This window comes from Micropterus salmoides, unplaced genomic scaffold (genome assembly GCF_014851395.1).
Source record: "Micropterus salmoides isolate LMB-PRFRI ecotype aquatic unplaced genomic scaffold, ASM1485139v1 Ms_hic_scaffold_22, whole genome shotgun sequence".
In the NCBI taxonomy this organism is placed as follows: Eukaryota; Metazoa; Chordata; class Actinopteri; order Centrarchiformes; family Centrarchidae; genus Micropterus; species Micropterus salmoides.
The window spans coordinates 24,737,041-24,760,712 of record NW_024041373.1 but is presented as its reverse complement, the minus strand read 5'-3'; the positions used below and the strand labels follow the sequence as shown (position 1 = coordinate 24,760,712).

Here is a 23,672-nt window from a genome sequence, read left to right as displayed (position 1 = left end):
TATACATTTTCATGTACATTGTTGTCTGGAAGCTATGTCATGTACTAGGTTATATCAAGCATCCAATTCTGATTTTCAGGCAGAATGTTTCAATAAGCCCTTAAACAGCCCATTCTCACCAGAAAAGCAATCTGTTTGGGTCGATTATACAGCAGATTATTATGACCCATATTTACTTAGTTTATACTTTAGTGGCTGTATGCCGGTAGCAAAGGAAGACAATGTCCGCGTAAGGAGTTAATGGAGTGGGTGGGTCAAACACAGAACCATCTCTTAGGAGCCCGAGTTTCGAGTTCCATGTGAAAGAAAGTCATTGTTGACAAAGTTTTGAGTTGAATAAAGTTACATAGGTGATTTACAGTACTTATGTCATGTGACTTACATAAATGTACTTAATTTAACCCAAACATTTTTTTTTTAAACCTAACCCAGTAGTTTTGTTGCCTAAACCTAACCAAACTACGACTGTTTCATAACAATAACTACGGGTTTAATGTCATGTGATTTCTGTAACGTATTTAAGGTCTTGTACGCCTGCCGCTGGACTGGTACTTTCCAGTGGTCCTGTATGCCATTTTGGTCATAAATGTTGTTTTGGGACAATAGACCTTTTTTTTTTTTATTGCCATGTTGTGAGGAGCAACATTTCGATCATATACCCTGTGCAAAAAGTTGTCATCAGAAAGTATTGTATTCTGTTATCTTTATCTTGTCTGTGCTGTTTTTATTAGTTTCTAAAATACTTTCTCAAATAATTTTGAAGCACTTGTCCATTACTGTGTTAGGTAATGATTGTGCAATGCTTTGCTATAATATATAAGCTTGAGCAGACAAGAGAGGTGTTGTTTGAAACCCTCAGATACACTGCAGTAAGTGAGGTCCATTTTTCTGTCCCTACTGTCAAGAGGATGCAACTCAATATGACCTAAAGCATGAATGTAACACTCACTCACTCTGTTAGTATTTCCCAAGGCTGGTGCTTTTGAGCAAGAATGGGTTTTTTGCCAACTTGTCCTGTTATATATAGTTTGAAATCAACATCAAAAAAAGCCAAGAGTGTTGTTGCCGCTGACAAACGTGTTGACACACGTGGCTAAGGGAGTTATACACTGGAAACGACACAGACGCGATTGATTACATGTGGTAAATCTATCTGCCTACATACAACCTTGGCTAATCAAGAATGCTTTCCTCACTGCCACATGACAATACAGGGAAGGTTCAAGAGTTCTGAGGAAGAAGTCTTAATATCAATCAAGGACAGTGGAGAGACCCTGAAGCCATACATGCACGCACGCACGCACACACACATCAGTCATTTCATAGGGCTTTAGAAACTCTCGCCAGACTCAAGCCGATTTAAACATCTCCTTCGAGGTGATTGGTGGTCCCGCTGGGGATGCCTGCGGCGTAAGAATTGATTTATTTTTCAGCATTTAACCTGTGGCTTGTCATAGCACCACTGCAACGCTTGATAGATGGGTTGTACATTATCAGCCAAAGTTGTTCGTTCATCCAAATTAACCATGCTTTTATTTTTTCGCTTATACTGGAAATGGATTTGCTAGCTATAGCCCCAAATATAAATGTCTAGCTACTGAAACTGAGGTGATTTCAGAGCTGTGCAGTTGTAATAAACTTATTATGTTTGCATTGTTTGTTCATTCACTTGCAATAAAGGGCACCAGGCACAGTGTGGACTGCAACAAATCAGTAAACTGCTTTACCTTGAATGGTAAACCCTTCAAGGGTAATGTTCCCACAACTACCGGTAGTTGTGCATTAACCTGTATGATCCCATCATGGTGTCCTTGGGCAAAACCTGGATTTTATTCTTACTCACTCATTTTATTATCACTGCTTTTGCTAAATGTCAAAAGTGTGTAAATTAATGTCAATGCTGTAAACCACAGTCCATGCGTCTCTCTGTCATTTGAGTAATGGCTCACTATCATTATCTTCAGTGAAAGTGACCAGCGTGTGTCACGCTGTGACATGCAATCTTCTGTAGAACATGTGTGCATTATGGCAAGCGTTCATCGTGTCTCTGCCAGAGGATCTTCCTGCCAACTTGTCTGACGTGGCTCTTCTATTCAAATTCGAAGGCTGTGACACATTCCTGAGTATAACTTTGACACCGGAGATGCTTTCACTGCGAGGTGATGGTGCTGTCGTTTCTGCAGAAATTCTGGATGAAACCACACAGTTTTGAGTTATTGTCTTTTAAGTTTTTGATAAAATGGGTTTAATAATTTAATTCTTTTCTTTTTTGGTTTCTCGAAGTGTTTCAGAATAGTCAGTCAGATTTTATTCGTTGGTCACCGATTTGTCTTAATATGCTTGCTCATGTTGTCTTTGTTTGAATGTTTTTGGACACTGGTGCCAGTAAAATGCCAACACTGCAGCGAATACAAACAAATGTTTTCATAGTTGATACTTGAGTTGTTCTAATTTGTGTGCTTGGTTATCGCTTCTTTAATTATAGCATTTGCTGTTGATTTGACTCTGCCGATTGTTTTGTCCTCTCAGTACAGCTTGCAGCTCTTCATCTCCTCCTCCTGTGATTTTGTAATTGTTTTCTTGCACCAAACCCACTACTGCATCTGGGGCAGCTCTTGCACTGTCATTAATGCTCCTCCTCCCATTTTCTTCTGTCTTTCTCTGTACCCCCTTTATCTCTTCTCCATCTCCCTCTTTTCTTTTGTTGCTTGATCTCTTTCCTCGCTGCCTCCCCTCAGTTCTTGCTTTCTTTCTTTATAATGTCACTTTAACAGCTTTGCAGTGGAATCCACCCAAGTGTAGTTGTTCTGTGCTGCAATTATGGACACAAACAGGCATTTACACACCCTCCTCCCACATACAGACACACACCAAGAAACATTGCAGGGTTGGGAAGCAGTCAATGGGGTGTTAAATGTGATGAAAACTCTGCTGGTGTGTCTGTCTCTGCTGCTGTCAGGCATAGAAACACATGGCCTTGGAGACTGCTCATCATTTATCAGCCTGCAGAGCGGTGCTGCAGCATCTACAGGCTGATAAATGCGTACTGTACGTGTGTCCGGGTGGAAAGAAAAACTCCATGAGCGTACTGGAGTTACATTATGGAAACCCTGCATGTAGCATGTAGGATGGTCAACCTCCTGCAGCTATTGGGTAAAAATGTTGTTTCCTTCTCCATTAGTATAAATGGTTTCTTCTCTACTCTTATATCAGTGGTTCTCGAAGTGGAACCAGGGGTCCTTGAGGGGGTCCCCAGCAAAAAAGGAAATAATTTATTTTCTCTACAATTCCACACATAATGATAGCATTTGACTATTTTGGTCATGGGTTTTATACACCTTTTTTGTAATAAAACATGTAAAAGCAAAAGATGGTGTACCCTGGAACAAAATATTATCAAATGGTGGTCCGTGGTCTAATTTTTGGCTACGTTCAGACTGCAGGCCTTAATGCTCTATTCCTATTATTTTTCCCCAGATCTGTTTTTTTTTTCTTTTTGTTTGACCGTTCACATTGTTGTTTAAATGTGCCCCATATCAGACTCAAGTGTGAACTGCATGCGCAAAAGACTAACACGACGTCACACATAGCATGCTGTGGTACAGAAGTAAACAGAGCCACAGACAGTGTTTCCCCTACGTTCATGTATTTGTGGCGCCCCGCCACAATATCAACGCTGACTGCCAAATACTGATTTTGGATTTATTTATTTTTTTACTAGGCCTATTTAGCTTGATTTCAAAGCGCTGTAGCACACTCCTGCAGCACATCCTCTTGCTCGTCCCTTTCGCTCTCTCGCTCACCTGTTGCTCTCTTTCGCCCTGATGAACATAGCTGCACGAATCTGTCCGACACAACGCTGTCAATGTCGGAGACCCAGCTTAGTTATTAGCAAGCATGTAAGGAGCCTAGCTAATAAGGAAAGCTAAGTTAATGATAGAAAACAAATCCGAACTAGAAAAGATCAGATTCCATGTGACTTGGCCACTTCACACAGACATAAAAAGATCACATCTGAGTCACATACGAGCAGAGAAATTGGGTTTGGGTCACTTTAGCTTGCAGTCTGAACATAGCCTTTGTCAGTTTATGGGTCCTTTACGTCATATAGAGAACCACTGTCCTATATTTAATAATAATAATTTCCCTGGCTTTATTGTGCCTTTGGAATTTGTAGTTGTGGTGGTAATTTATTAAACCCTCTTCGGTAGAACAGTAGTATAATCTTTCTGCAGACCAATCTATACCCCAGTTACTGTAGGCTAATGGTCACATCACAATTCCTTCTGTAGATGCTCCCAGTCACAAGATGCAGACTTAAGGTTAGATGCTGCTGGCTCAGTGATAAAACGAAGGAAAAGAAATGAAAACATAATGAAGAAAGCCAGCAACCGTGACCAGTACTGAAAACTTCAAAGCACCTCTCCTGTTGTAAATAATTTTTTCCATTCAGTTTGTTTGTGACATCAGGCAAAATAACTGTGATAATTAAGTTATATCACTGCTGAAGCCGCAGTCGCATGACTGCTCATGTATGATTGCCTTAAGAAATGGATGTTGCTGTCCTCACCAGGGCTCCTTCTTTCCGTGCCGTTGGTGCTCTTTGGCACATGATGGTTGTGATTCCGACTGCGTCAGTCTGTCCGTAGCGCCATTAGCAAGCCGGTATAGGGATGGTAGATTTTTATTATCTCATTTACCCTGCTGAAAGGCAGCTGCTTATCGTTCCTTCTTTGTTGTGGAGATACACCCAAACACATGATCTAAGTGATTCCTGATCTCTCCCTGAGGCTTCATTTGTGCCATCTTGTTATGTGGAAGTATGTTGACTACTTTTTGTACTCATTTTGCTCTCCTGTAACAGATTCCTTTCTAAACCTCTCTTTTCCTTTATTGCTTCTACTTTTACATTAATTCATTCGGGGATGTTTTGAGCAAGCACGTAGACTCCTTCATCATTGTCTTGCTCCATACCTGATGTTGATGAGTGTTCACCATTGCATACCAAATGCATTTGCTTTGAGCTTGCCATATGAGGCTTTTTCGGCAAACAGTTAATGTGGACCCCTCCGCAACTGCAGAAATCCAGTGATAAGGGAGGAATGAAAGCACATTGGAGATGAGCCAGTAAAGTAAAGCAACAAGACCAAAAGATGCATAACATTCCCAATGTGTGCTATGCTCTTGTAGCATCTAACACATGGACTTCATAAGTTGTGGGGTCATGCTCTTTATTTTTATTGGATATCATTCCAGAATTCGGTCAACACAGACCTCTTTTCATTTCATTTCATTTTCCAGCGGCTTCAAAAATGTTTCTGTGGAAAGAGTTACCCTTCACCCATAGGCCACTCATGTCAGCACTAAAACATCTAATTTTCTTCTCCTGACTGTCAGTCATCACCATTTGGAGTCCTTCTTTTTTGACAGTTCTCTCTTCTGTGCTCGGTGGGTAAGATTTAAATAACTCTTACCTGATCTCCGTCCCTCAGGGCATGTGGAGCTTCTGATCTTCAGTGTCATCCATCCAACCTACGTGCTTTATTATTTGTAAATTGCTCTTACTGAGTCTCTCTCATCAGCCATGACAGATCCATAATTGCCTACACTTGACCCCCAGTTGTTTTATTCCTGCAGTTAAGTAGAGTGTCTCCATGCAATTATCCTTTTAAGTAATATTTCTCAAAATGAACATGCAGCTGACTTGAATAAAACCAGGCTGCTTACTGAATGTGAAATACAGCTTCTTCAAAAAGCATCCAGCTGGGCAATGGCATTTATAAAATGTGTTAATCATAGGGGTATTGGGGAATCTGTTCATGTAAGAATCACTATTTTTATCTTCTCAGATTCTGAATCAGTTCACAACTTCCAAAACCAATTTTTACAAAACATTTTATTCAGTCTAAGTATAGTTTCTCCTGCACACAACTCTGCTGTAAAGAATGCAGAAGGACGTTGTAGTAACACGAACAGGGACTTTTTATTTCTCTTCTGTGGCAGCGAACGCAATACTTTCAGTAGCTATTATGCTTAAATCACCAGATTATGGCTGACTCAAGTAGATTAACTAACCCTTACAGCACACACTTGTCTTTGACTGCGGCAGCAAGCTGGTACTTCTCTCACACACAAACCGGGAGAGACTTGCTTCCCACAACAACCTTCATCATAGTGAAGACTCAGCTGATCTGAAATGTTAGTAGCACCTGAATGAAAATAAAAAGTTTACAGAACATTTAACCTAATTATTTAATGTTTTTTTAAAGGTTTGTTTGTCTTAATATTTTAGTTTAACCTGGAAATTGTACACTGCTCAAAAAAATAAAGGGAACACTAAAATAACACATCCTAGATCTGAATGAATGAAATAATCTCATTAAATACTCCTGTGCTGACAACAAAATCACACAAATTATCAATGGAAATCAAATTTATCAACCCATGGAGGTCTGGATTTGGAGTCGCACTCAAAATCAAAGTGGAAAACCACATTACAGGCTGATCCAACTTTGATGTGATGTCCTTAAAACAAGTCAATATGAGGCTCAGTAGTGTGCGTGGCCTCCATGTGCCTGTATGACCTCCCTACAACGCCTGGGCATGCTCCGGATGAGGTGGCGGATGGTCCCCTGAGGAATCTCCTCCCAGACCTGGACTAAAGCATCCGCCAACTCCTGGCCTGGTCTGTGGTGCAACGTGGCGTTGGTGGATGGAGCGAGACATGATATCCCAGATGTGCTCAATTGGATTCAGGTCTGGGGAACGAGCGGGCCGGTCCATAGCATCAATGCCTTCCTCTTGCAGGAACTGCTGACACACTCCAGCCACACGAGGTCTAGCATTGTCTTGCATTAGGAGGAACCCAGGGCCAACCGCACCAGCATATGGTCTCACAAGGGTTCTGAGGATCTCATCTCGGTACCTAATGGCAGTCAGGCTACCTCTGGCGAGCACATGGAGGGCTGTGCGGCCCCCAAAAGAAATGCCACCCCACACCATTACTGACCCACCACCAAACCAGTCATGCTGGAGGATGTTGCAGGCAGCAGAACGTTCTCCACGGCGTCTCCAGACTCTGTCACGTCTGTCACATGTGCTCAGTGTGAACCTGCTTTCATCTGTGAAGAGCACGGGGCGCCAGTGGCGAATTTGCCAACATCAGCCAGGAAGCATAGGAACTGAGAAGTGGTCTGTGGTCACCACCTGCAGAACCACTCCTTTATTGGGGGTGTCTTGCTAATTGCCTATAATTTCCACTTGTTGTCTATTCCATTTGCACAACAGCATGTGAAATTGATTGTCAGTCAGAGTTGCTTCCTAAGTGGACAGTTTGATTTCACAGGAGTGTGATTGACTTGGAGTTATATTGTGTTGTTTAAATATTCAATTTATTTTTTTGAACAGTGTATTTGATCATTTGAACATTTTACAGAAAGTGGACCTGCCACAAATCCGGCTGCAGTTACAACAGTTACATGCAGGTAAACACACATTCATGGCGGCACAATCAAGCAAGCGCATTACTGAGCTGCTTTAGCTTTCACTCTTCAACATTAACGCTGTGTCATTGACCCAGCTTTTGGTTGCCACATAAACACTGACTGACAGCTCAGTGACACACACACTTGTAATGTTATTGTCAGTTTTTAAATTCTGCAAATACATGCAGATTCTGATGTCTGAATGCTCATATGACCATATTTTGTCCTTCTCGAATACAATCTTAAATGATGTTTACAATGGATTCTGACGTTTTAGCAAACAAAAATCTTTGAAATGCCCACAGAAAATTCTCAAACCACTAACAAAATATGGCTGAAGACACAGCTTAAACGAGAGTGATAGACACGGAATATTAATATAAAATATTGAATAATAATAAAAGTGATCAAAAGGAGACAAAACAGTAGATGAGATTTCGGATGATGAGATGGATGTGAGTTCCAGAGCCTTATTAAAATCCCATTTTAAACAGAAAAGAAATAAAACCAGAAGCTGACAAATATTACAACACACGCACATTTACTGAACAAATAATTTGAAACATAGTCTCAGTTTTGCTTGGTTGAAAAATGGAGAAAAAAAACGAGCGCCAGCATGCAATGAATTTCAGATGCAGGGAATGAAATGATAGGCATAATGGATAGGATTGTTTCTTTGCTTATCACACCCTGTGAACACTGCATTATAGAGACTTAATAAATTTGCAGATTCTTTGCCTTTTCACATCATGTCATGTCAGTATATGCTTCCAAACTAAGAGCAACCCCCCTCTCTGTTTCCTTCCTCTTTTCCCTTCCTGTCATTGGTCTCTTCCCATTCTCAACCATCCTCTTGATGCCGAATCAGAATTGCCAAGTAGGTCAGGTATTAGAAAAACAGCTTTTCATGATGGGACTGTTTCATTTTTAAGTAGACCGTATTTTGAAACTGTTTTAGCAGTGACTGCAGTGTTTCCCACAGGATTTTGTGAGATTGTGGTGGGTGGACATCAACCCTAGGGCATAACCCCCGCCCCCCTCACCTGAAGAGAGGCATACCCTCTCTTCAGGTGAGACTCTCATACTTAAACACTTTGTAAAGAGAAAAGTTGCTAACCTGCCTGTCACCTCGCTCTGCTCCTTTTAACTGAATTTACCATAACGGCTCTAATATGTGTGCACTCCAAAGTTAGTGGCTAGCTTGATCGCGTTCTCACAAACGAGTGAAACACTCAACCCTCAGACCCTTAGTAAACATTACCGTAATTACCTCAGAAGAAAAGTGGTTGTCTCGAGTCGGATGCCAAAGTGTATGGGTGCAGAAGTTTACAGCAGCGGGGAGCAGCGGCACAAACCACACCGTTAGAAGTCTTTAATGTTAATATATTTTTGGTTCATTTTGAAACTATGGTGGAACTATGGCGAGACAGAATACATGTAGTGTTTTAAAGTACAAATGTAAACGCTTTCATACGCTTAATGTAAGCTAAGTCACGATTGTTACATCCCTGTTGCATGAAGATAACATTAAGACAAATATTCATTTTAAAGGATGCAGTATGAAGTGAGGCATCTGTACTGCAAGATTATATAAATCACAATACATTGTATTGACTGTTTAGATCACCTCTTATAGTCCAGCAGTCTACATTCAACATCCTGGTTGCAAGTATCATACTGCAGTTTTCAGTCCTGTAGTATACTGCAAGATCCTTTCATGCATTGCAGTGATGCAGTCTGCGGTATTAGTCTGAGAGGTTACATATCAATGTGCTTGTGTGTTACGTTACAGCACTGTAGTCTGAAATGTTTCATCTTTCACAACTGCTGTATGACCACATAAACAAATGGACATTTTCCTCTCTCCTATTGTCTGTGATTGACAGACAGACATGAAGTCTGTCGGTAGACGTCAAAGCTCTTCCTCCTCTGAGTAATGTCAGCATTTAGTTGGGATGATACAGTATTCGCTTTTAGTTGCCTGTCACTCTAATACACACACATACTAAAGACCAATTTATACTTGTGGTTACATGCTGTCGTGAGCATTTATACTTGTGCGTTGGTGTCTGTATCGCTCTGCAACTTCACCACCCAAATGCTTGTTGGTGGTGGGTTTTCTTTGTTCCACTGTGTTGAATTTCTTCTTTGTTGGTGTAGGCTACTACAAACAATGGCGACTGAAACTGAGCGCATGTTGTAGTTGATCGATGTTGAACAGCAGTTACTTTTAGGGAAATTATTAAAATGCAGAAATGAGAGAAGGCGTCGGGGAGATGGTATGTACGACCCTTGAACCGGTTGAGGCAGAAGGACAAGCCGGAAATGCGATGCTACAAAGCTGATTTCTTGCAGTCTGTGTCTCTGTGATGTGTAGTTTCATTTTTAAGGAGGTGCATTTCAGGCTACGGCGCAGATTAGACACAGAAGTATAAATTGGTCTTTATCAAACCTCTTGCCTTCCCTCTTACCCTGACTGGCCTTATTTCTTCACACCATTGTCATCAACTCCTAACTCTCCCTCAGTCTTCGTTTCTTGTCATGAAGCACAGCGGAGATCCCCCTACACTTTTCCAATAGTTGGGAAACAACAGACTTTTCTTGGTCTTTAGATGCTGCAGCATTTATTACCTGACACATTGTAACTTGAACAGGGCTTTCATCCCGGTGGATGCTGTGGCAACCAAACTCGCAGATGAGCAGATAGCCTACTACAGGTTAATTTGCGCTGGTCAGCTAACAAGCAGCACAAAGTTTACTTGTCTGTGCAGATAAGCAACTGGCAGTAAAAAAAAAAAAAAAGCCTCAAAAAACAGTGCACCCTCTCTTGATACAACGCACGTTTTCTATTCATGCCTCTACGATGTGTAATGTTACGCAGCTGATCACCAGCATTTTTAGATCTCGGTTCAAGCATGTTGCTTGCTTATTGGCTCGCTGATGAGATTTACTCTTCAGGTATTGAAATCTGGTACCGAACAACAAGACATCTATAGATTCTCGTTAGTATCAAAGCAGTTCGGTTGATGCCATTAAAGTTTTCGAATTTCAGTACCTACTCATAACACTGTAGAGATGCCGGGTGTACGATCCATGGAAAAATCCAGCAAATTGGTTTGTAGTCATTCAGCCAGTGGACAGGCCGCTCCACCACAAACATCTCTAAATGCACATTAGGGCACAGATTGTACAAATTATTTGGATCACATTTTAGTTCTGATAGTAAGTTAGTTAAAATTGCTTTAATATTGGTGTGGGAAAAACAAATCGTCGATCATCCGTTCAGCTGCCGATATATGATCCAATCGCCAATCAGCACAGGCCTGAACTTGGGAGTGCCATTTAATTACAAAGTAAAACCCCCAAATCTTAATACTGACTCCTCCCACTTGAAAGCTATAACCGCCGAGTTTTTAATAATATATATATATATATATATTTTTTTTTGTCTGGAGTGTCTTTCATCTTTTTTCCTAAACTCAAATTTATGTTTCCATTCACAGTTATAGAAATTATATTAGTTTTTAATGTGTCACAGGCTTGTTTTGTACATTGCGATTCTACACAGTATGAACACAGATGAAGCAATGAAAAACTGGATGTACAGGGCAGCTTTAGTTTTAAGTGGGCAGCTTTCCTTCTTTGAATGTTGAAGATGTAAAAGTCACTATTGTGTTGTAAAACTACATGATACTTTATCACTGTGTTCATCACAAACAAGCTGTGTTTTATCGCTGTGCCACTGAACTAAACTGAGCCTTTCCCTGCTATGTGTTTGGCTTTCTAAGACACTGTGTGTAGTTGGTGTCAGCGTGTGTGTGTGTGTGTGTGTGTGTGTGTGTGTGTGTGTGTGGGTGCAATTCTGGTTGGGGGCCATTCATATCAAATGTGAAGTGCCTGCCTACAGGAAAGATAGGGCAGCCGCAACATCCTGACGCACCCTTCACTTCCAACAATGCAGGCAGATGGACATGCACGCGGAGCTTTGCGTGTTTTACCACATGCACATTATTTTTTGATGAGCAAGCTTTATTTTTATGTCTTCGTTTCAGGTGACACATATGCAAAGAGCTAGAGATCTGATATTGATTTAATTTTAGTTTCCCCTGAGCTCTATAAAGACTAAATAGTTAGCTATGCTCACACATATGAGCCTGTCCTTTTGTTTTCTTTCAAATGGATCTTATTTGCTTAGTTTTTAACCAGTGCAGCTCTGCAGTCTACACCTGCCCTGCTTCACTTGATCTTTTTATGTATAATTTCAGCCCAAAGCATGTTTTTACTCAATTTTGTTTTAAACGTGTGTCCAGTAGCATATGATTTAATATTGCAGTGAGTGCTGTCATACTGCTCCAGTGTTTAGCATTACTGCAGCTTGTATTCATTAGTTGTAAACTGTTTTGAGACCATGTTGCATGGTGATTTTACACTTGAAATAAAAGTTGAATGAAGGATTGGTTGTAGCTATGTTGACACTGATGAAGAACTGCAACCAACGCTGAGATGCTGCCTCTGCTGCACAGCTAGAGTAGGCACTGTGTAACACACACTCACACAAATACATTCATGGTGCTGAAAATGTAATTTTAAGAAAGCAGAATTTCTCTATTAAATGGCAAGGAAGCCAAAGAGTGGGTTACGAATAAGACACTTAAATTCAAATGAATAGGCAGCATGTAAAACATAAAACACCAATTAAAAGATCTGCCGAATACTGTAGCTGGTAATGTAGCTGGCAGGGTGTGTTTGTGAATATGAATGATCAGAAAACATCCGTACAGTCACTGCAGGGCCATGGGTTTTTGCAGCCGTTAGTTTTTTCTGTTCTTGCTGTGTGTGAAAAACATTTAATACCTACATGCTTACTAATCGCAGGTTCCTCTGGATAAGAGCTGCAGCTAAATGCTTTTAATGTAAATGTAAGAGGGTTTATATGTGTTTTGTGTCAATCTCAGAGGCTCTTATCTCAGCTCCTGCTGAGCTTGCTGACCCACTTTCATTCTTATCTGCCCTGTCTCTCCAACACACACAAACACATTTTCATCTGACTTTATACTTTTTATTCTATCTGAGCTGTAACCCAAATGACCGTTTATCACATGTGCATATTCTTTATTTAATTATTTTATCTTAGCTGCTGAGAGTCAAATAAGATTCTTTTTTTGCATACAGCATAGTTTAGACTTAACTTGGTATTTACGACGTTTGATAAATGCAAGAGGAGTTCACACTCTTAAGTGGAAGCAAATACTGAAATACAGAAAGACTTTTGTGTTATCGACATCCAGTAAAATCCACATGTTTTTCTTCTGTTGTGGCATTCCTCTCTGATGGCTCAGTGATTCCTGTTAAACACAGAAGGAACACAAACCTGAGGTTTGAAGCTGAACATGAGAGAGAACGATTTAGAAACGTGTGAAGAAATCACTTAGCCTGCAGGCGAATGGTTTACATTTTTGTCATAGCACAGCAAGTACTGTACAAAGGGCAAAAATAAGGGGATGGTATTGTGTGTGTGTGTGTGTGTGCGCATGCCCTCTGATATGCCCTGTGTTGTTGGACAATAGCTTCTCTATTAGAGGCCTCTCTCCAAGGCTGAAATAGTTGCCTGTCAGTCTCCCTCTCTCCTCTCTCTCCTCATCTTTCCTTCCTTCTCTGTCCCTCTGTGTTCTTCTTCTTCTTTCTTCTTCTTCTTTTCTCCCCCCCCCCCTCCCCCGTGTGAGTGTCACACAGTCAGTCATTATTTTCCCAGAATGTCTTTGACATAAGAGCCCATGCACACTTAAACCCAGTGTTATGCTTGCTATGCTTAACTATTAACAGACTATGAGCACACAAACCGCTGTATCACAAACCTACTGATACGCGAATGTCGCCATAGATAAAGAGGTTCAGCATTATCTCCCACATATTGACAGTAATAAGACTTGGCAAAAAGATCACAGCCCGACCAATGCTGGATTTTTGAGGCAGACATCAGTAATGATGTTTGAGAGTTTAATAACAATATATGGGTAACTGCTAACATTTTTCACACAAAAGCCAAACACCACAAGCACAACAGTAAGACTGTACAAAGGCATTACAAGGGGGAGACTAAAGAGAGGTATAGGGGATAGCTTCAATATATAGGAATATATACAGGACTTAAATTTGGGGGACATTTTACAGTTGAAAATGTATATGTCAGTGCTCTCTGGTGCTCAATCTATGTCACAGGGAAACTTATTTTTTATTTTCAATTACCGGAACCACATCTTTAGTTTCTGCATTTCAGTTTCTAACTACGTTGATAACGATATCTGTGATGAGTAATATCAGACTGGAGGATTTATCAATCAAGCTTTAACACAACCTGACAGAATAGAAGAAAGTGATTTTAATGGATAGATAGAAGATCAGGCTCAGTTACTGACCATCAGCTTGGTAGCTGGAGAGCTTAAGAGCATGGGGTGGACACCTGCTAATACTAGGACTTAAACCTGGACTCCCCTATTGACAGACAGTCTTGTTGATTGGCATCTGCTAACTGTGCCACAGCGTGGTTTGACCTATATACTAGAATTTGGGATGTGAATGTGTTTTTACGAGCTAGCTTTATTAAGGTAGATCAGACTCATGATTGAGTGCTGGCAGTTTGATTCGGGTTTGGTCTAAAAAATAGGGATGCACTTATCCGACGTTTTCTTTCCAGATACTGATTCTGCTCTCTTTTCCCAAATAAAACATCCGTGTGCCTCTTTCAACTGTTTGAAATAAGTTAAAAAGTTATAAAATTGAATTAAGTTGTCAGTGCAGTGTGGCTCTGACATGGATTGGGTTAGGTGGTCGTAACTCTCAGCCTCCTCCAGTTCTCTTCCTGTCACATTAACCGTGTGTGTGTGTGTGTGTGTGTCCTGTTGTATATGTCGCAGTCCACAGAGACAAAGGCAGGGTTTAGCTGTGTCTCATGATTTATTCATACGAGTGGTTGTGCAGGTGTGTATGCGTTATTGTTGTTGGTTTTTGTGTGTACAGTGGTAGGATTATTAGGGTTTTAAAACTTCAGGCATTAAGAAGCATACTCTGATCAATTGGGCTGAGGGGCTTACAGTCTTACCATGCTAATGTATAGTTGGATTGGTGAAGAAATACCATGGCCTTTTTCATTCATCTGTCTCCTCTGTCCTTCCTCACAGGCAACCCGACAAACTGGTCGTGGTTTGGACACGCAGGAGTCGACGGAAATCCTCCAAGGTTTGTATTTGAGTGGCATCCTGAAACTAAATAAAGAAATGATAAAACAAACAAAGGTTTTTTCACTTGTAACTATTATTCTTGGTTCTTTTGTCCCTCTGTCCTGCAGTCACACAGCTGGCAGCCCGGCATCAAAAATCCCTACAGAGGAGTAGTGGTGTGGCCTGTACCAGAGAACATTGAGATCACGGTCACTCTTTTTAAGGTAGGCTACAGCTGGTTAATGAGCACTGAGACAAGCATTTCTATGTTTAAGGTGGACTAGGGTGGTTACTGGGACATGAGGGTCTTATTCTAGTAGATAGCAGTAACAGTGACCTACACAAAAAATTAAAGTGATACCCACTTTTACCTCACCTTTAAAATTGGGAGATTTAGCACCAAATGTTAATTTTTATTTTCAAAATTTGCTAAATTTCTGTAAAAGGGCGACACCCAAAAACAGCAGTGTATTTTTTTACTACATGAAAGGCATAAATACTAGATGATTGATATTAAGTGTGTTGATTTTAATTTTTTTGTGGAGAAATAGTATTAAAGCTAGGGAAGGTAACGTTGGAAAAACTAGCAAGAGACCACTTTTGAAAGTATCCACGCTGCCTCCTAATAGTCGACTAAACCATTAGTTGATCAGAAGGATCTTTTCATTAATCAGGTTGTCGCAGGAAAAAAACCCTGAAACCTCAAGCTCCACCTTGGAGCTGCACCTTATAATCGGGACGAAAGTATCAGGGATTGTTGCAACACAAACCTTTTCTCTTGTAACACAGAATTAACTTAGTGTACTGCTAACTCTAGCTGCAATTGGCTAGTTAGCCCAGGTAGCGGTCCTATCAGACGATTCTACCTGGATTTGGAGCTCGGCGTACCAGGCGAGTGTTGAAATTTGTTTACAACACTAGTACAGCCACAGACACTAGAGTTATTTAAATTTTTTCCAGAGCATTTGATTTAATTGCTGTCAGGATGTAAAGAGAATTTTAACAAATATAATTAAAAAATGCTTCTGAAATACACTATATAGCCTAGCTTTAATAACAGAAAATGTCTTTGCATGCAGTTTTACAGATTGACATTTTTACATTTTAATTTTATTTTATGACTGGAAGGTCCGTATACATACAGTAATACAGCCGGTCTGTAAATGACAGGGCTTTACAGACCGTATCTGTCACCGTGCCTGGCTTACTTAAACATGCTGGGCCTCTGTGCTGACAGGCTAGCTCAGAGCTCAGTGTCTGGTTACCTGTCTCAATGTCTTGACGAGACCTCATGCCGCAAATACCTACTTACCTGCCTCTTCTTTGTGTAGGAATTACTTTTTGTTCATATGTAGTTGGTAATGAATAAACCTAACAACAATATACTGTAGCACAATAAGGCATTAGATACTTAGGGACTCGCATAAAATAAGACTGGAGTGAAAGTGACAAAAATCTGAGACTTAAATTAAGCATATAAGCCACACTGTGATGTCTGCTGGTTAAAAGTGTACTGGCTCAGTTTTCTAGCGCGGCTGTCTTTCTATTCTGGGCCCACTTCCACTTCCTGTCCCAGAGGAAGTAATAAAGCTGTTTTTTTTAATGATCACATTCACCCACATCTGTTTGGTATAGCCACAAATCAAATGGCCTCTGCAATCTCAAAGTTTTCTTGTTCTCTAGTTGCTACAGTTTGTTTGAGCACTAGGAGACACAAACACAGCCCTGATAAACAACCAGCTTATCAAGTTGTTATTGATAATGTGTTACTACTTACACAAACATAGCAATATGTGGCCATCTGACTAATCTAAATCCAGTCTGATTTGGGCAAACTTGAGAAAACTATGTGGTTGCTTATGCCTTATTTCCACTGCATGGACGGCTTGACTCGTATGGAACAGTTCTGTTTTTAGTTTTCCACTGGCAACAGTTGTGGATAGTAGTACTTGTTTTGGTAACACCTATAAGTCGATACTAAAAGGAGGAGTTAAAACACTGCAGACCACTGATTGATCAGAGGGAACAGATGCTCAACACGGGCCATCCTGCACAAACCTGCCATTTGTAAATAGCCAAGCTACCATCAATAGCAACTGCATTTTTTATTTTTCCTTGCTTGAGTCAGATTTTAAAAGATAGCAGCCCCCAAAACCACAATTGATGGAAGTGCAGACCTTCCTCTGTTTGGCTGCTGATGAAAGCTATGGCAATAAGCTGAGAATCCCACCTACATTGAGGGTAACTATCTGCAGTGGAAAACGAAATTGAAAAAAGTGCCTGGTACTAAAAGCCAGTCGAGCCAAGCTGTACAATGCAGTGGAAATGAGGCTTTAGCTTACTAGATTCTCGACTTTCATCACTTTTGTCTAGGCACTTAAGTTACAGACAGCTTGCCTAAGCTTGTTTGCTGGAAAGAGCAGTCTACATTTTATATGGGAGGTTTGAGAGATTGTAAGACTCTAACCGGGGGTGGAAAACCTACACAATGTAATTTCTCAGTAGGTTTTGTACGAAAGAGACTCTTCACATAACTTCAGTCATACAATTCATTTTACATTCCACCAGTTTTACAAAAAAGTCAGTTCACTAGTCATGAAGAGACCTACTCCACCTGTTAAAATAGTTGTATAATGATATGCTTCAATTTTTTGACAGAAAGCCTGCACAACAAACTGAGGGGATGGATTTTGAAAGATGTTTACATTTACCAGACAGGGATGGTGTAACAATAAGATGCTGTTGGTTGCATTGTGGAGAATGTAGGATCCAGAGTTTTCAGAGCTTCAGCCATATTTGAGACTAAAAGTAAACATACTGCAGTCTCTGCTGCAGTGATTTTGACCATCTGTCTGTCCGAACATCCCTTTCACCAAACTTAATGAACGTGCATTACTAAATTGCCGGAGAACCCCTTTAATATCAAAAATATTGCTTAATGCCAGTCTAAATCTGTAAAAATCGAATACCTTTTTCTGCAGTGGGTCAATTGAAGGTTGAAGCAAACACTAACAGTGATTTGGAGATGCTGTCAGACCTCTGTCTGGCATGAATCTCTGTAGTGAAAACAGCTGAATTCAGCGGTATTGCAGCCTTTACCTAAGCGGTAGCTTCCGAGGTGGATATGGTATTGCCAAATCTCTACCAGTAGACATATTTCTGCTATAGCACAACATGTACACTGTTTATATCTTCCAACCCCTCATTCTATAGACAAGATCAATCCAAACAGAGGCAATGTGCAGAAAGCAGAGTGGGTGCCAGCCAGTCCTCAGTGAAACACTTGACTCGTGATTTTTATAGAACATCTGCATTTCCAAACCTGTATTTGAGCTAAATGGAAAGATGTTTTAAATATTTTATCTATGAAGAAGATCCTTGTTAATGTTAAAACATGTTACCAACAAAAAAACCTGTTGTATCCTGTCACTGACTGCAGCTTATGTTTACCAGCAGCACTAAAACACTGCAGACAACACCATAAACTGAGATGGCCGATAATGTCATGCTCTTAGATACAGTTTATATAATAATGGAGGATTTAAAATTTAACAGGAATGAGGCATCTGTATGACTTGCAGTGTTTGTGCCCATGTGGGTGTTCTGTTTGACCGTTGTGCCAGACTGCAGGAATATTGATTTCCCGGGGTGTGTCACAGGCGCAGTCAGACAGAAAGGCCATCAGTGCACATGTTTACTTGTGTGTTCTTGTAGTGCTGGGGCTGCAGCAAAACACTCCATATTGACTTTATTGATTAATCTTTTTTTCTGTAAAAAGCAGAAAGTAACGGCAAGAGTATGAGCAATAATCTCATATTAACAGAGCCCAAAGTGATGTATTAGAATTAGGGCTGGACAATATGGCTAAAAATGTTCTCACGATAAAAGGTTTCATATCTTTCGATATCGATAATTATCACGATAATTATCAAATCGTTATTTCTTTTGAGTTTAAAGGCTGATTTGTGCCCCTTAGTGAAAGCTGAAGAAACCTGATGGGTAATTGGGGTTTAAACTTTTCTTTATGGTCAACACAAACAGTGAATCCCTTCACAAATCCGAGGTAGAACATTGAAAACAATTATGATAAAACTTTGTCAACAAATATGCACAAGTAAAATTAAATAAAAAACTTTTTTCAGTCCTGTTTCCTCAACAAATAAACATCTTAATAAAAAATTAAGTCCGTGTGATTTAGGTGAATAAAATTAAACATTTATTGAATATTTAGTGAACATTTGTTATATCGTTATTGAAAAAAATTATATTGTGATAATTATTGTTTATTGTCCAGCCCTAATTAGAATAGCTCATTAAACCTGTAAATAGCCTACACCTAGCCACTATGAATGAGGTCTGAAACAACAGGCTTGCAGTAAGTCCAAACTTCATGAAGATTGAGATGCTCAGTAACTGGCGTAATAGAAACGCCTGTCATTATAACGATATACAGTTATTGTGTTAATAATGTGATTAAAAGTTACCTTTAATAATTTCAAAGCATTCAACACATGTATGAGAAGACGAGAAGAAAAAGAGAAGAAGAGATACTTTATTAATTCCGCAAGAGGAAATTCAATGTTTATTTACTCAGTTGTTAATGTTTAGTATTATACACACACAAGTCTGAAATACACACACATGCACAAATACATGGAGAGATGTCAGAGCGAGGGGGCTGCCACTCAGTACGGCGCCCCGAGCAGTTTCCAACCAAATCCTTAAGAACTGAGCTACTGCCGCCCTAAAGGGAGGTGGACAGATCCTCTCTGCATTTAACCCATCTTAATTTTAGGAGCAGTGGGCTGCCTTTCGTACGGCGCCCGGGGAGCAGTTTGGGGTTCAGGGGTCTGGGGGCACCTTTGGAAATGGTTCATGCTTGATCCGGCGATCCACCGGTTTCCAAGCTAAGTTCCAACTGACCGAGCTTTATGCCACCCTAAAGGAGGACAGACAAACAAGTCTATTTTACGTACAATGCGCAAAAGCTGACAGGAGAATGTAAGTACCTGTAAGTAAACTTCGAGTCTTATGTACAAATCGCAAATCAAATTCCAGTTAATATTTCGTCAGCACTTTTTCACATTCCCCATCCCCAGAGTGCAGAGGAGAGAGCCAGAATGAATGCTACTTACACTCTACTTGTGATGCATTGTAGAGCGCAGTGCAGCTGTTGAAATAGTAGGATGATGCCAGGATGTGGTAGTAGTTGGCAGGATTCAGGAAAATTCTGGCATGCCTTTCCACCTCAACAAAGTTAACCAGGCTAACTGTTGAAATTATCATCATTGGTTGTAGAAGTCCAAGATAACATCAAAACACATTAAAGAATTGCAGAACAGAGCATCAGTAGTAAGATTTAGTTTTCCCATAGTTTTTGTGTGTAAAATTGCTGCAGTGAACACGACTGTTCTGTCAGTCACACAGAGACACTGCGGTGGCTGCCACACACACTCCGCCTTCTCCAGTCCTCTCACCTGATACATCTTCACCTGCACATAGCCATGTTTACACAGCCATGCTGTAAAAGATAAAACACTGCTTTACTGGGCTCGTCTGTGATTCGTCATGTCGGTGTCTCCCTCGTTCTCTGTCACCACACACACTTCTTTCCCTGTCATAGAGAGGCCGCCCGGGTTTCCAGCGTGACAGCTCAGGTGTGCCCTTGCCCTCACCAGTAGCAGACATGCTCTGAAGGAGCAATGCAATTATTTATTTTGCCTCCACCTTTAGATTGGACCGCTTTCTTTAAATGTCAAGTAGGCTACAGTCCTGTTTATGTGGTCGCTGCATTAACTGCAGCAGCAACACTGCTGTGGACACAAAACAGTATGTGCTTCCTGTCCTCACCCACAAACACCCGGATTTGTGTGTCATAAAAATCTCTGTCTTTTCAGTTGTTGCTTTGATTCAACATTCATGAGGTGCTTTGCATTGACCGATTATGGGGTGGTTTTTTTTGGGTGCATGGTATCTTTGGCTTTTGGCTGCACACTTTTTTACAAATGAGTCTCCTGGTCAGTGGGTGAAGGAGTGAGGATAGAGAATGTTGGCAGTGCAGATGAGCTGTCACTCATAAACTGTGTTTTCTGTGTCGCAGGTTTTGTGTTGTAAGTCTGCTGGCACAGTTATCACCAAAATGAAAATATTCAGTTAATGAAGTGGTTCCTAAACCTTTTCTGTCATGCCCCCTTTCAGAAGCCACAAAAAGGCCATTCATGGCCCCCCACCCCTGGTAAAGTTAATTTAATTTAATTTTTATCAATCATTAATACAGGTGGTTGAAATAAACAAGATTAAGTTTAGCAAAATAGGATTGCCAGCATCAGAGCATTTTTTCTTGTTTATGTCACCACATTAATCGTTTTCTTTAGGTCCGCTCAACATCCACGACACCCATGAAGTGGTGATTTGAAAACCACTGAGTTAATGAAATTAATTGTTTCATTCTACCATCATAATTATTCAGTATTGCTTAAGCCATGTTGGTTGATAATTCAGAATTATTTCTGATGTGTAATTTGAATGCTGTATCAAATGACCATAATGTGGTTGCAGTTTGCTTTAATGTATGTTTAATGTTTAATGTGTACTTCAGCACATGTCTTCACACATTTCTCTTGCAGGACCCCCATGCAGAGGAGTTTGAAGATAAAGAGTGGACATTTGTCATTGAAAATGTGAGTACTAAATTATATCTTTGTCCCTTTGTTCCCTCAGTCTTTATATTATTGCATTGACACTCTTATAGTGTGTGTTAATGCACTGCAGTTTTGTTTTTGCATATTTTTTTTCAACAAATGGGGGTGGGATTGGATGCCTTGCTCAAAGGCACCTGGGCTGTGATTTACAATGGCTGGTGATGACAAACAACTTTAAAGAAAAACAAGATAAAGAAACAAATTTCTTATTCTCAGATAGGTGAATTTTTGTGTTATATATGCAGGTTGTGCCTCCATGTGGTCAGGCTGCGCTATTACATGTGCCTCTGTGTGGATGGTATTCCTCAGATTAAACCACAAGTGCTGATTTGCGTGTTGGTATACATACATGAATGACCACAATGACTGTTTAGCACAGATTTGTGTGTGTGTGTGTGTGTTTGTTTGTGGTAGCAACAACATTTCTACAAGCACTTGTGGAGTGTGATTTACAAACTTCATCCTGAGGCTACAAACGTCACGTGTGCTTGTAAAATATTGACTTGCAATGTGCAAAGTAGTACATAATTGCCAATGAGGTTTATTTATTTACTCAATGAATTTATTTTAATTTTGGGTGGGAGGGGCTATTGGTCACACTGCTATTCACAACAGCAACAGCAGAAGGATGAAGGAGGACAATAGCATGCCATGCAGGTGACAGCTTAGACTCACATTGAATAACCAAACAAGGAAGGTTGAGAAGAGAGGGATAGAGGAAAAGAGAGAGATTAAGATGGAGACTATTTTCTAGCAGTGGTCTGCCAGGAATCTGGAAACTTGCTGTTCAGAAGTGATTTCCATGCCAGCTCTGTAGTCTGCCTAAGTAATACAGACATGTTGGACAAATGAGGCCTTCGTACTTACACAGTTAAACTTTTTTGTTTTAGGCTTTAGTAGAATAGTTACGTAATTATTCAAAATGTATGACTAGGTCTTTCTGTGGATGTGAAGTTGTGTCTCCTAAACTCTTAAACAAATACTGTCTGCATTAGAATCAGTTAGTACTCAGTGACATTTAGTGTTTGGCAAGTTTCTTCCAAAATGTAATGCATTATAGATTATGGATGGGTGAAGTTTAGCTATTTATTACCAATAATATTCATCATCTGTTGTCTCAGGAAGGTAAGGACACATTTCTGTCCACGGAACAAAGTCATAACAGAGCGCTGGAGAGAGAGATTAACTACATAAAACTAATCCAACAATGTATTTTTTCTACCAGCGCAGTAAAGGTTTAGCTGTCTGATCTGAGCTTCTAGCTGTAAGAGACCGTTTTATTGCCTATTAGCGATCAGCTGATTGTCTCACATAGCCAAAACAGAGCGCTGGAGGGAGAGTAACTGCATGAAATTAAGCCAGCTACATATTTTATACCACAAGCCAAAGCCAGCGCTGGAGAATAAACCAGTCCAACTAACCTTCCATGATTTTTCTACCAGGGCAGTAAAAGTTTAGCTGGCTGATGCTTCCACGCTCTAAGCTAACATTATTTATTGCCAATTACCGTTAGTGATCAGCTGATTGTCTCGCTAACGTAACCGGCAAAGCCAACCCACAAGCTGGAGAATAAGTCGGTGACATATAGTTGCGTTCATTTCATATTTCACACCACGGATATGGGAAACACCTCACCTCTCTGTGTGATTATGGCCAGCTTCAAGCTAAAGCTATCAAACAACAGCTGTCATTTGCATCGCTAAAGCCTGACAGACTTAAGTAAATTACCTGTCCAACCATAAACAGACAACTTCAGCACCGCTTTGAAAACATCTGTCCCACATTATAGCAATAGGAATATAGGAAAATCCACAACATCCGTGATTTCTCTGTTTGTAGCCTATCTGTCCCGACTCGTCTGGCTTCATGGTATAAATATCCACAGGCTGTCAGCTCTCGTGCTAAATAATGTGTGTGCTCGTTCATTTGTCCAAATGTCACTTCTCTTCTTACTTCTAATAAACCAGAAGTCTACGCAGAGACTGTATATATTTATTATTATTATTATTATTATTATTATTGTTCCCTCTTCTTCTGTGTGTGTATTCAATGTAGTGACAGGCATCGACACTGCCGGAATTATACAAGCAAAAGAAGAACGCTGTGATGATGAAACGCGCTCTCTAGCACTGTTTGTTTATTGTTGGTAGAAACATGACGACAAAATACAGCGACCTCCATAGAGGGGGGTGCCCACGGTTATGTAGGTAAAAATGGCTCATTCTGATGTAATAAAAACATAATGGTTCATTATGTAAGGTCTTAATACA

The 23,672-nt window shown here is 40.3% G+C and overlaps 1 protein-coding gene across 6 annotated transcripts in view; it reads left to right on the top strand.

Moving 5' to 3' along the window:
- ehbp1 (EH domain binding protein 1) overlaps positions 1–23,672 on the top strand; it is a 153,354-nt gene that overhangs the window by 5,593 nt on the left and 124,089 nt on the right. For 5 of the 6 annotated variants that reach the window (XM_038736974.1, XM_038736979.1, XM_038736977.1 and 2 more), the window contains exons 3-5: positions 14,663–14,720; positions 14,830–14,925; positions 21,328–21,381. In XM_038736974.1, the coding sequence (XP_038592902.1) occupies positions 14,663–14,720; positions 14,830–14,925; positions 21,328–21,381 (208 nt within the window). Of the gene's footprint in view, positions 1–14,662; positions 14,721–14,829; positions 14,926–19,565; positions 19,703–21,327; positions 21,382–23,672 lie in introns of those variants that run through there. The other variant, XM_038736978.1, reaches the window with a different exon arrangement.